Source organism: Schistocerca nitens, chromosome 8 (genome assembly GCF_023898315.1).
Source record: "Schistocerca nitens isolate TAMUIC-IGC-003100 chromosome 8, iqSchNite1.1, whole genome shotgun sequence".
NCBI classification, from domain to species: domain Eukaryota; kingdom Metazoa; phylum Arthropoda; class Insecta; order Orthoptera; family Acrididae; genus Schistocerca; species Schistocerca nitens.
In genome coordinates, this window is record NC_064621.1 from 384,221,200 (window position 1) to 384,235,713 (window position 14,514).

The window sequence follows — 14,514 nt, forward strand, 5'->3', positions numbered from 1 at the left end:
ATTACAAACGATTCATAGAAATCTTAAATAGCTCCTTAATCAAAATATGAATTCCACTCCATTCTGTCTTAATCACTCACCAAATACGAGACTAAAAACTATACAATAAAAATTATAACAGCACAACAATATTATTGAATGTCGGTTCCCTTGAAGTGTGAATGAAACAATTTGTTTGTTTTTAAATAGTGCTCAAAAAGAAATGAACATTAATTCTACAACTGTGATGCAGTGGAACAATATGTGTCACAGTGATTCTAATACCATCACACAGTAAACTGAATACATCAGAGATTGTATATTTGACCTAATAATAAAATCTGTCAAAATTAGGACAACACCTATGCTAAATGATCCAGTGTGACACACAGTGTAATCCAGTGAAAGCAAATTCTCCATTGTATATAAAATATCATTGTCATGCGGATCCTATCATGCTGGATAATGAAGGTACCACAATTTGGGGGGGGGGAAATGTTATGCACATACATTAACATAATACTGCAAAGTGTAATTACAACTGTGACATCTTTTAATGCAGATAGCAGGTACATTTGAGTGTGATGAGTGTCCACACCAAACATATCCTAAATACAAACACGTAAGTGGTTACCATATGAACCATTTTATCAGTGGTGCCTTTATTGTCTACAAACAACACATCCACTCATAACAAATGTTGTTCTCTGTAATAGGTGGCTTGTGAAAATTGACAAAGCCAGAAACAAGTCAGCCAGTAAATAAATAACATCCTTTGTATTAAAAATTTAAAAAGATGTTTTCTTCAATATTTGAAAGCTGCAAGATGTGAGTTACTGAAAATGTTTATAAAATACTAACTTCATGAAACAGGTCAATGGTAAGTGGAAACATTGCACTAATAACATACACTGATCAGTCAGAACATTCTGACCAGCTACCTCTTAGCCGATGTGTTCCCCTTTGGCCCAGATAACAGTGGTGATGCATCATGGCATGGAAGCAATGAGGCCTTTGTAGGTTGCTGGAGGGAGTAGTCACCATATCTGCACACAGAAGTCACCTAATTCCTGTAAATTCCAGGGAGGGAGGTGATGAGTTCTGACGCCACGTTTTAATCACATCCCAGGTGTGTTTGATTGGGACCAGATGTGGTGAGTTGGAGGCCAGAACATCAATTGGAACTCACAACTGTTTCCCCTCAAACCTCACCATCACACTTCTGGCCTCATGACAGGGTGCACTATTTTGTTGGAAAATGCCACTGCTGTCGGGAAACATGATCATCATGAAGGGGTGTATATGGTCTGCAACCAGTGTATGACACTCCTTGGCTGTCACAGTGCTTTTCACAAGCTCCTCTGGACCCATGGATGCCCACATGAATGTTCCCAGAGCATAGTGGAGCTGCCACTAGCTTGTCTCCATACAGCAATACAGGTGTGAAGAAGGTGCTCCCTTGGAAGACAAAACATTCGCACCGCCCCCTCCCCACCTCCCCCATCAGCATGATGAATAATGTATTGGGATTAATCAGACCATACAATGCTCTGCCACTGTGCTAACATCTCCAGTGCCGATGATCACTTGCCGATTTCAGTCATAGTTGCCGATGCCTTACTGTTAACGTTGGCACATGCATAGGTCGTTTACTGTGGAGCAGTGTTTGGTGCACTGTGTAGTCAGATGTACTAGTACTCTGCCCATCATTGAAGTCTGATAATAGTTCCACTAAAGTTCACTGTTTTACCAGTCTGTCCAACCCAGGACGTCCGACATCTGTGATGAGTGTTAGCTGCCCAATCCCATAGTGCCTGGATGTGGTTTCACAACACATTGAAGACACTCACCAAAACACTCCACAAACACCTGAGAAGTCGTGCAGTTTCCGAAATGCTCATACTGAGCCTCTGGGCCATCACAGTCTGTCCTCAGTTAAACTCAGATCGTCCAACTTCCCTATTCTACATGCGAACAGCGTGCTCACTGATACTACATGCACTGTGCATGTTGCTGAAAGTTTCTTAGAAGCATAAAATGACGATATTGTAAGAACTTTGTTGTGGAACTTGGATAGGTTCAAAAATACACAATGTACACTGATTTGCCAAAACATTATGAATACCTGCTTGACAATATGTTGGTTCACCTTGGGCACGGAATATAGCTCAAATTCTGTGTGGCATGGATTTCACAAGTTCTTAGTAGGTTTCTGTAGGCATTTGGCACTAGATGTCAAAGCACAGGTCACACAGTACCTTTAAATTATGGGCTGGTCGTTTGTGAGTGTCGACCAGATACCTGATAATTCTCCAGCTGTGTTCCGTCAGGTTCAGATCAGATGTTGGTCAACATGAGAATACACAGGAGTCACAAGCTGCAGCTCACAGGACTGCTGTCTTGCTCCACATCTGATTTTAAACCAGATAAATACTCACTGGACTTAAAACATACAAAAGATATTAGGTATAAAGAGGAAAAATCCAAGGTAAAGGCCATTCCAGTGGCCCCTATGGCACTGGAGTCCCCAAGTCGATATGATTCTCAACACATCAATAGTTATTGTAACATCTTAGCAGGTGGCTAATGGTGATTCTGTGGTGTGGCCTTCCACTTGCGATGGTGCTTACCTGCATTGTCCATTAAACCCTTGGAGACTACATGATGAAAGTCTCATAGAACTTCTGTAAATTAATTTCTAGGAATGGTACTGATGATGTGCACTACACAGATTTTCAAATAGCATGGCATTTTCCACATTTACTGTCACTATAAAAATTATGATGACCAGACCCTATCTTACATCAGATGTTTTATGTAAGTAGGCATCACCACTTTACCATGCATGGATAAGGCATTAACATTATAAATACACCATGAAATTACAGTCCTTTCTGAACATAATATTAACAGAACACAGCAGCTGTGTGGCATAGGAACAGTGCACATGTTCAAAAGAGGTTCATGCAAAATCATACAATTTATCAAAGTTAACATGTTGACTCAAACCTATACCTGAGTGAACAATATTGGTGGCTAGTTTTTTATACAGTGTTACAAACATGGACTCTAGCAAATTTGTTATGTAGGTGTTATCTGTTTGATATCTGAGCCCAAACTTTTTTAACACAGCTGTTGCTTGTTTACTAGCTGGACGGGACTGTCACAGAGTTTTTAGTATCTTAAGAATGGTTAGCTGACTTTTTACTTGTGAGAGTAATGTGAAGATGTTGGTATAGTGAATGATTCTAGTTGACTGACTCTTTTCAAAAATCAGTTGTTACATTTCACACTGACTAGTTTGTGATTTTTTACCGCTTTGGTAGGAGGTGTTCTATAAATACCAGAATATGAACATATTGTGATTTTGGAAACTACATTTTGGTTTTGAAAATGGCTAGGTTAGAGTCTGAATTAGCTTTATAAATATTTTCTACTGTCAAAAGAGGGAGCATGTAGTTTTGTTGCTGCATGATGATCCATCCAAACCTGGAGATCTACCTGGAAACTGACCGTTGACTCAAAGCAAATTGTATGCTGAAATATAACGCCCTCTTCTATCTTAGTCATAACTCTGGGGACATGGATTGCACCACTCTGACTGTGTTGCAACTAGACTATTGAGGCCAGATATGTAGTTTGGTAATATCGTTGGCTTTGCATACTGTTTACGCATATCTGTCCAGTAGTTCCATCATAACATCATCAGACCACTGCCTAAGGTTGTGGAATTACACTGATGTGTCTTATGAAGCTTACAGTCGGAAAGTGTTGGGGTTATTTAGCACTCTTCCCCACTAGAAGCTCCATAACACATGTTGGTGCATCTCTGTGATCTTAGCCAGGAGTCTGATGACATCACAAAGCGATTGTTGCAGGGATACGTATAAACAGTTGAGCTTTGTAAGTTTGGAACTTCTATCTGAATCTTTACAACGTCCGATGATGTCTACAGCATTAGGAAATGAAATTTTAGGCACAGAAATAGACTTGATACCCATAAAACAAAATTCACCAAGGACTCGAATGCTTTCATATTGGCAGTGTGAATGTGTGTGAGATAATTGATGGGTGTTGAATCCTGCCCCTTTGAACAGAAACTTTTTGATCGCTCCTTATATCTTAAATTGTTGATAACTAGTCATTGTTGAAAGCCATTGAATTCATACAATATTTTGATAAGTTTCGAAAAGGCACCCAGTGGGTTCCAAAATATTAATTTCATTGTATAAATTAGTAGCTCTACGTTGCCAAATTTTATATTCAGTAAACAATATGTATGTGTAAAGTTTGACTAATTTATTAGCACTGTAACATTGTCACTCTTACATGTTTAATTTAGAAAAATAAGTAATTACTATACCATAAAAATGAATAACACAAGCAAACAAGTGGGGAGAATCTACATAACAGCTTTTACCATTTGAATATGTAATGCCACATGGGGTAGCTGAGCTGTCTGAGGCGTCTTATCACGGTCTGCCCGGTTCCCCCTGTTGGAGGTTCGAGTTCTACCTCAGGCATGGGTGTGTGTGTCATCCTTAGAATAATTTAGTAAGTTAGATTAAGTAGTGTGTAAGCTTAGGGACCGATGACCTTGGCAGTTTGGTCCCATAAAACCTTACCACAAATTTCCAAATTTCCAATATGTGATGTAATTATTACAGATACTACAGATGAAACTGGCTACTTGCTTAGAATTGTAGAGAACTGAGTTGTGGACACCCAACCAGAAAGATCACACATTGAAATGTGGCTTAAATCATGTACACCTATTCCATTGTAGTAAAGCAGTAGGTTGTTTCACTTTTGATTCATATCAGACTGCAGCAAGTCTTTCACTCAGGATTAGTTGTACGGTAAGAAAATGTAAAATAGACTGCAGTATAATTAACAAGGAAGTTGAAAAAATATGATTCAAATGGCTCAGAGCACTATGGGACTTAACATCTGAGGTCATCAGTCCCGTAGACTTAGAACTACTTAAACCTAACTAACCTAAGGACATCACACACATCCATGCCTGAGGCAGGATTCGAACCTGCAATCCTAGCAGCTGCGCGGTTCTGGACTGAAGTGCCTAGAACTGCTTGGCCACAGCGGCCGGCTAAAAAATAAAAAAAAATAAGAGAAGGAAACCATTTGGTGGGCACATAAGACACATGTAACAGCTTGGAACATTACCATAACTTTTGCGGAAGTTCTCTTTTCCTAGTTTAATTACTCTTCTGTCACCTATTTCTGGACTGTGACAACATGATGTATGATTTGAAAATACTTCACCAGGAACTTTTTTACAATTTGTTAAATAGAAAACTAGAAGAATGGTGACAAACATAGATGTTTTTACACGATTTTAAATTTATTCAGAGAAAAAAAGTGAAAGCTAAAGATTAATCTTTGGTTCATATATGTTACAACAATTTCTTATACTGTTTGCTATTCTCAGTGAGTGAAGACTTCATTAGAATGAATTCTTGAAATGTGTACCTGTATTGTCATTTGCAGGTCAGATCTTGTCTTTAGAGCTAGTCTTGGAATTGGCCTTACAGCGTGGTTCGCTCAGCCATCTTCTTCAGTGGATGGATTTGGCACTGACTGCAGCTAGTAAGGAGGAGCCCCCAACTCTACCAGCATCAGTCCTGACACGAGCAATTAAACTGGTCCGGTGCTCTGCTGGAACCATGCGTATGTCTGCTTCAGTCTTGGATTACCCTTCATTTGATAGAGAACATGTGCTTCTCTACAAGGCTGTTATGTTGCTGATGCAAGAAGTGAGTAAAGTCAGACTCTTCATATTTTTTGTTATATTTTTAACATGTGCAGAACTAGTTCATGTTCTTCCAAGAAAATATTACTATAGGAAAGAGAGAAAATAAATACTTATTAATGCTGAGGAAAAGAAAAACTGCTCCAGAATTTTTATCAAAAGAAATACACAGTCTAACAAAAGGTTTAGAAATAACATTGTGGTTACACACGTGGTTTAAGGGTCACTATTAGTATGTGCCCAGGTGTGTGCCTGATGATGAAGCAACACTGTGGCACATTGTATTGAGGTATATCGAAGAGGGTGCTGTTTGGGTACTGAGACCAAACCAAAAAGGAAGCATTAACAATAATCTTTCGTAAGTGGTACTACTCTGATTTGTGAGAAAAAAAATAAGGAAAATATATGTCTTGTAAGTTTTAGCACTTTTTTTTTTTTTTTTTTTTTTGGGGTGGGGGTGGGGGTGGGAAGGGGAACAGTTCATAGATGCTAATTGTGGTCTAGATTTTTTCATGTAATCATGTATTATAAGTTACGTGATTCTTTCAGTGAAGTAAAGTTTCTGTCGTCAGTGTATTCTTACACGCTATCCATTTGATTCTCTAGTAAGTAGCCAAAGTGAAAAGTTTGGAAATAAGTGAAAAGTTCACATATAGTGTAGGCTCAGGTCTTTGTTTACTTTTGTTTTGTCTTGTAAACAATGCAGATTTAATCATTTCTACTTCTCCACAAGTTTTGAATTAATATCGAAACTTTATGGCTAAACTTTCTAAGATATTTAATATATTAATTGAGTAGTCTAGGAAGTTATTCTTGTTTAATTTAGACTAAAACTAAAATAAATGTAGACTAAAACTAAAATAAGTGTAGGATTGCCATAGAATTGTTTGTTCCAGGGTGTGGTGTGAGGGTTGTTGCAGTTTATTTATGAAGGTGACTGTAGAGGCATGGGAATTGGGGAAATAAACAAGATTGATTTGTTGTGTAGGATTTACTGTAAAGATAGGAAGATAGTGGCACAGGAGGAGAACATTGTTGCCCCTCAAATGGAACTAGATAAGGCAAGACAAGATCTGGAAAGGTTACGGGGGGAGAAGGGAAAGGATATGTGGAAGGTGACAACAGTTTATAGAAGAAATAGGAGTAGGACTTTCTCAGACAGTTTTGTTATCAATGTGGAAAACAGGTTTGATCTGTTGTCACAGTTGGAAACTGGTGGGCCACAAGTAGATGTAGGAGTGGACAGGACATAACAAACTTTCAGTATAAGTGTTTGAGAAGTAACAAGTCAGAAAAAGTTGTTAAGAAGAAGAAGAAAAAGAAGAAAGTTTTGTTGTTGGTTAGTTCTCATGGTAGAGGAGTTGGCCAACTGTTGTGCGATGAAGTAGGGTCGGGTTACCAGGTCACAAGTTTTTTTAAATGTAGTGCAAGTCTGGGTCAGGTGATACAGGATGTAGGCCCCCTTTGCAAAGACTTCAGAAAGGAAGACACCGTGTTGATAGTTGATGGGGCAGCCAGCAGCATAGACAGGGACCCTAAATATTCCATTGTGGATGACCTCATAAAGTTAGTTTCGGCAATGAGACACACTGCTGTTGGGCTTTTATCTGTTCTGAGGCACCATGACTGGCTTCATGTAAGCTCTTCTGATTGGAGAGTTAATTGAGAGGTGGAATGTCAGCTTGAATCAAGTGTGGGATCTCATATCGGTATGGGTCCTGTTGATTCTGTCTGTAGGGGGGACTAGACTAGGCATGGCCTTCACTTCAACAGGAAAGGGAAGGGAAAACTGTCTGGGCTAATAGCAAATAATTTAAGGGGGGGGGGGGCACTGTCACAAGTGGTAAAGTACCAGTGGTTACAAGTGACAGATCAGCAGTTTTTTTAGGGTAGGAAAGACAGAAACAAAAGATGTTGAGAGGCAGGTTGAAAATGACATTTGCATTGATAAAACAGGCAGCCAGAAAACAGATTTTAATGTACACAGTTCATTCAAATGGCCCCTGATTGAAACTGGAGGTATTCAGAAATTGACAGAAAAATTAGGTTTGTGAAGTTGTAATTCAGTCAGTCCACAAAACCAGTTATCCTTAATGCATCAGAATATCTGAGGACTAAGCAATAAGCTTCATGAGTCAGGATAAAAAAAAAAATCTATTAAATCTGAGTAGAGGAGACTAATAAATCAGACAAAAATTGAGAATTTTAGGAGATTGCCCAAAGACATGAATTGGATAGATGTTTACAATACTTCTGACTCAAATGGAAAATATAAAGAATTCATAAATGAGGTTACTTCCTCTTCTGAAAATTGTTTTCCCCTAGAGGTAACTCAAATCAGACAGAAGTCTAAAAATAAACCAAGGAATAAAGATATCATGTAGGATAAAAAGGAGGCTGTATCTGATATCTAGGAACAGCTCTGATATTAGAATTGTAATGCATTACAAAGAAGACTGTAAAGTATTGAAGTAAATAATCCAGAAATCTAACCAGCTTTCTTATAAGAAAAAGATAATTACACAAGACAACAAAATAAAAATGATATGAGATATAGTAAAGACAGAGAGAATTGGGACCAAACAGGAAGGGGAACAGATAGTTCTAATAATAAGTGAGACATTGGTAACAATACAATGAAAGGATAGTTGCAACTCGCCATATACCAGAGATGCTGAGTTGCACAACAAGAAGAATGTTGCACGATTAGCTTTCAGCCAACAAGGCCTTCGTCATATCACAAAACCAATACTATAGGGGCTATCTGATCATTACATGCTGAATCTTGTGTTAAATGTTGAAACTTGACAAAGGCCTTGTTGGCCGAAAGCTAATTGCGTGTCAGTCTCTTTCTTGTGCCTTTCTGCGACTCAGCATCTCCACTATGTAGTGAGTAACAACTATCCTTTTCATTATATTGTTACATTCCAGCATGGATTTTCCATTGTTAGAATTGGTAACAAGTGCATGTAGTGTTGCAAACCTCTTAGACAAGTACTTTGTTTTTGTTACTGACAGCTTGGGGTTATCAGGTTCAGTGAATAGTGCAATGGAATATGTCTTTACAAATAACTTCAGTAAAATGCAAATGAAACTAAAAGAAGTAGCATCCATCATAAAATCCTTAAAACCAAAGTATTCTTGTGGTTATGATAACATATCAATGAAGTTAATCAAAGAGTGCTTGTGTGAGTTGAGTTCTATCTTAAGTTATGTGTGTAATCCCTCATCAGTGGACCATTTCCAGCCTGGCTAAAATGAGTTAAGCTTCTTTACAAGAAGGGGGACAATGAGATACGATCAAACTGTTCGCCAGTTTCAGTTTTGCTAGCTTTTTCAGAAATATTGGAAAATGTTGTATTCAAGTGTCTTCTGAAGAACCTGACTGCAAATAATGTATTGTCCAAGTCACAGTTTGGGTTCCTTAAGGGTTCTGATATAGAGAAGTGGATTTACATGTACAATGAGAATGTGCTTAATTCAGTGGATAACAAATTGGAGACTCTTGTCATTTTCTGTGATTTGTCAAAAGCCTTTGACTGTGTGAATCACAGCATTCTCTTAAGTAAATTAGAATATTCCGGGGTCACCAGCTCTGCTACGAAGTGGTTCAAGTCTTACCTAACTAACAGGGAACAAAGCGTGCTGTTAAAAATACGTGGGGAGTAAGCAATGAGTCTTCATCTGAATGAGAATAAATTACATTTGGTATTCCTCAAGGTTCGATCTTGAGTTCGTTCCTTTTTCTTGTGTACATTAATTGACCTCTCATATGTTACATTGCCAAATGCTAAGTTTGTTTTGTTTGCGGATGATCAAACATTGCAGTAAATACCAAGTCCATTGCAGTAAATACCAAGTCAAGTAAAGATTTAGAAATGGCCGTTAATCAAATTTTCACTGACATTAGTAAATGGTTTAAAGATAATTCACTGCCATTAAACTTTGAAAAGACCCATTATATGCAGTTCAGAACCTGTAAGAAATTTTCTTCCCGTAAGTATATAACATGGAGACTTGCAGATAGAAGAAGGTGACAGTGATAAATTTTTGGGTTTACTGCTTAAATTTTTGGATTTACTGCTTGATAATAAATTCAGTTGGGAAAGGCATACAACAGAATAGCTGAAGTGCACTGTAAAAACTTCTGCTCAGTTTGATGAGTTAGCCCAGAGTATGATTCTGTATGACATGAAAGAGTGAAAGCAGACAAAAAACTGTCTCTCTCTCTCTCTCTCTCTCTCTCTCTCTCTCTCTCTCTATATATATATATATATATATATATATAACAGAGGGAAAATGAAATGAAATGAGATCCATCCTTCATGAAATCCTCCCCACTCCGCCAAGAGTGTCTTTCCGCCGTCCACCTAACCTTCGTAACCTGTTAGTTCATCCCTATGAAATCCCCAAACCACCTTCCCTACCCTCTGGCTCCTATCCTTGTAACCGCCCCCGGTGCAAAACCTGTCCCATGCACCCTCCCACCACCACCTACTCCAGTCCTGTAACCCGGAAGGTGTACACGATCAAAGGCAGAGCCACGTGTGAAAGCACCCACGTGATTTACCAACTGACCTGCCTACACTGTGATGCATTCTATGTGGGAATGACCAGCAACAAACTGTCCATTCGCATGAATGGACACAGGCAGACAGTGTTTGTTGGTAATGAGGATCACCCTGTGGCTAAACATGCCTTGGTGCACAGCCAGCACATCTTGGCACAGTGTTACACCGTCCGGGTTATCTGGATACTTCCCACCAACACCAACCTATCCGAACTCCGGAGATGGGAACTTGCCCTTCAGTATATCCTCTCTTCTCGTTATCCGCCAGGCCTCAATCTCCGCTAATTTCAAGTTGCCGCCACTCATACCTCACCTGTCTCTCAACAACTTCTTTGCCTCTACTCTTCCACCTCGACTGACATCTCTGCCCAAACTCTTTGTCTTTAAATATGTCTGCTTGTGTCTGTATGTGTGGATGGATATGTGTGTGTGTGCGAGTGTATACCTGTCCTTTTTTCCCCCTAAGGTAAGTCTTTCCGCTCCCGGGATTGGAATGACTCCTTACCCTCTCCCTTAAAACCCACATCCTTTCATCTTTCCCTCTCCTTCCCTCTTTCCTGACGAAGCAACAGTTTGTTGCGAAAGCTTGAATTTTGTGTGTATATTTGTGTTTTTTTGTGTGTCTATCGACCTGCCAGCGCTTTTGTTTGGTAAGTCTCATCATCTTTATATATATATATATATATATATATATATATATATATATATATATATATATATATATATATATATATATATATATATATATATCGCACAAGTGTGTGTGTGTTTGTGCTTGTTTGTGTGTCTATCGACCTACCAGCGCTTTCGTTCGGTAAGTCACATCATGCCGATCACCTGCCACCCTACCTAAAACCTCTTTCCTCATTACCTTAGCGGAAAGACTTACCTTAGGGTTATCTGGATACTTCCCACTAACACCAACCTATCCGAACTCCGGAGATGGGAACTTGCTCTTCAATATATCCTCTCTTCCCGTTATCCACCAGGCCTCAATCTCCGCTAATTTCAAGTCGCCGCCACTCATACCTCACCTGTCATTCAACAACATCTTTGCCTCTGCACTTCTGCCTCGACTGACATCTCTGCCCAAACTCTTTGTCTTCAAATATGTCTGCTTGTGTCCGTATATGTGTGGATGGATATGTGTGTGTATGCGAGTGTATACCCGTCCTTTTTTCCCCCTAAGGTAAGTCTTTCCGCTCCCGGGATTGGAATGACTCCTTACCCTCTCCCTTAAAACCCACATCCTTTCGTCTTTCCCTCTCCTTCCCTCTTTCCTGATGAGGCAACAGTTTGTTGCGGAAGCTTGAATTTTGTGTGTATGTTTGTGTTTGTTTGTGTGCCTATCGACGTGCCAGCGCTTTCGTTTGGTAAGTCACATCATCTTTGTTTTTAGATATTTTTTTCCCACGTGGAATGTTTCCCCCTATTATATATATATATATAAAGATGATGTGACTTACCGAACGAAAGTGCTGGCAGGTCGATAGACACACAAACATACACACGAAATTCAAGCTTTCGCAACCCAAGGTTGCTTCATCAGGAAAGAGGGAAGGAGAGGGTAAGACAAAAGGATGTGGGTTTTAAGGGAGAGGGTAAGAAGTCATTCCAATCCTGGGAGCGGAAAGACTTACTTTAGGGGTGAAAAAGGACAGGTATCCATTTGCGCGCGCACGCGCGCGCGCGCGCGCACACACACACACACACACACACACACACACACACACACACACACACACACATGCAGACACAGGCAGACGTAAATGCAAAGAGGTTGGACAGAGATGTCAGACAAGGCAGAAGTATAGAGGCAAAGATGCTGTTGAATGACAGGTGAGGTACGAGCAGCGGCCTGGTGGGTAACGGGAAGACACCGTCCGGGTTATCTGGATACTTCCCACTGACACCATAACAAACCTATCAGAACTCCAGAGATGGTAACTTGCCCTTCAATATATTCTCTCTTCCCATTATCCACCGGGTCTCAATATATATCTGCACATCAATATGTGTGCGAGTGTATACCTGTCCTTCTTTTCCCCCTAAGGCAAGCCTCTCCGCTCCCGGGATTGGAATAACTCCCCACCCACTCCCTCAAAACCCACATCCCTTAATCCCTCCCTCTCCCTCCCTCTTTCCTGATGAAGCAACTTTGATTTGTGAAAGCTTGAAATTTGTGTGTGTGTTTGTGTGTTTTTTATTGTGTCTATTTACCAGGGCTTTCTCATTTGGCAAGTTACAGCATCTTTGTTTTTATATATATATATAATCCCCATGTGGAATGTTTCAAGATGATGCGACCCACTGAACGAAAGTGCTGGCAGGTCGATAGACACACAAACAAACACAAACACACACACGAAATTCAAGCTTTCGCAACAAACTGTTGCTTCATCAGGAAAGAGGGAAGGAGAGGGAAAGACGAAAGGATGTGGGTTCTAAGGAAGAGGGCAAGGAGTCATTCCAATCCCGGGAGTGGGAAGACTCACCTTGGGGGAAAAAAGTACAGGTATACACTCGCACACACACATATATCCATCTGCACATACACAGACACAAGCAGACATTTGTAAAGGCAAAGAGTTTGGGCAGAGATGTCAGTCGAGGCGGAAGTAGAGGCAAAGATGTTGTTGAAAGACAGGTGAGGTATGAGCGGCGGCAAATTGAAATTAGCGGAGATTGGGGCCTGGCGGATAACGAGAAGAGAGGATATACTGAAGGGCAAGTTCCCATCTCCGGAGTTCTGACAGGTTGGTGTTAGTGGGAAGTATCCAGATAACCGGGACGGTGTAACACTGTGCCATGATGTGCTGGCCGTGCACCAAGGCATGTTTAGCCACAGGGTGATCCTCATTACCAACAAACACTGTCTGCCTGTGTCCATTCATGTGAATGGACAGTTTGTTGCTGGTAAGTCTTTCCGCTCCAGGTATTGGGATGACTCCTTACCCTCTCCCTTAAAATCCACATCCTTTTGTCTTTCCCTCTCCTTCCCTCTTTCCTGATGAAGCAACCGTGGGTTGCGAAAGCTTGAATTTAGTGTGTTTGTTTGTGTTTATTTGTGTGTATCAACATACCAACGCTTCCGTTTGGTAAGTTACATCATCTTTGTTTTTAGATATATTTTTCCCACGTGGAATGTTTCCCTCTATTATATTCATATCAATAGCTTAATACGTCGTATCAATAACAGGAATCAGAACAATCTACATAAAGACCGAAAACCATTTACCTTGGCCCAAAAAGGAATCCAGTATTCAGGAACACACATTTTCAATAGACTACCAGCAACTATTAAAAACTTGGTTTCAGGTAAAGCACAGTTTAAACAGAATTTGAAAGACATTTTTAGAGGCAACTCCTTCTACTCTATAGATGAATATCTTAACGGGGACTGTTATAGACCAGATTAAGTAAAAATGTCTGTTACATTTCAGTTTTGACACCAGTTGTTCACAACAGTCAAGATTAGGTATTTTGTGTACGATAAATTTATTAGGAGTGCATAACTATGTTTTATTCTGACAGTAGGCCGGCAGCGGTGGCCGTGTGGTTCGAGGCACTTCAGTCCGGAACCGCGTGACTGCTACGGTCACAGGTTCGAATCCTGCCTCGGGCATGGATGTGTGTGATGTCCTTAGGTTAGTTAGGTTTAAGTAGTTCTTAGTTCTAGGGGACTGATGACCTCAGATGTTAAGTCCCATAGTGCTCAGAGCCATTTGAACAAGAGCCATTCTGACAGTATATTGATGCTGTAAATATTAGCAGTTCCAGTTTACTGTAATGTATTTATATATTTTGACAATCTCCTGACAAATGATCATGGTAGTAAGTAATATATTCAGATGTTGTGTATTTTTAATGTTATACTCTCTGACTTGTTCAACACCCACGATTATCATCTCATTTTTATGTCTATGGAACAAAAACTGAATTTAATCTAATGTAATCTTTGTTGGATGAAAATTGTATGTGTGCTTTTTCCAAACAGCTTTATTAACACCAGCTAAGTACAAATAATTGACACATAATAATAACCAAATAGAAACAAAGTCTTTTGTGTGTGTGTGTGTGTGTGTGGGGGGGGGGGGGGGGTTGTATATCTCTTGGCATTTTAAGTACCCTGCAGGTTTACTGAGTGACTCAAATGTTAGGGCTGGAGAACACAGACTGTAAGCTTTTTTACACT

General features: G+C 39.8%; 1 protein-coding gene across 1 annotated transcript in view; it reads left to right on the top strand.

The window, feature by feature from the left end:
- The window catches only part of LOC126198416 (probable E3 ubiquitin-protein ligase HERC1), a 747,204-nt gene that overhangs the window by 23,037 nt on the left and 709,653 nt on the right, over positions 1-14,514 (top strand). Inside the window, exon 4 of the mRNA XM_049934719.1 lies at positions 5,488-5,753. Coding sequence (XP_049790676.1) covers positions 5,488-5,753 — 266 coding nt within the window. The remainder of the gene's footprint in view (positions 1-5,487; positions 5,754-14,514) is intronic.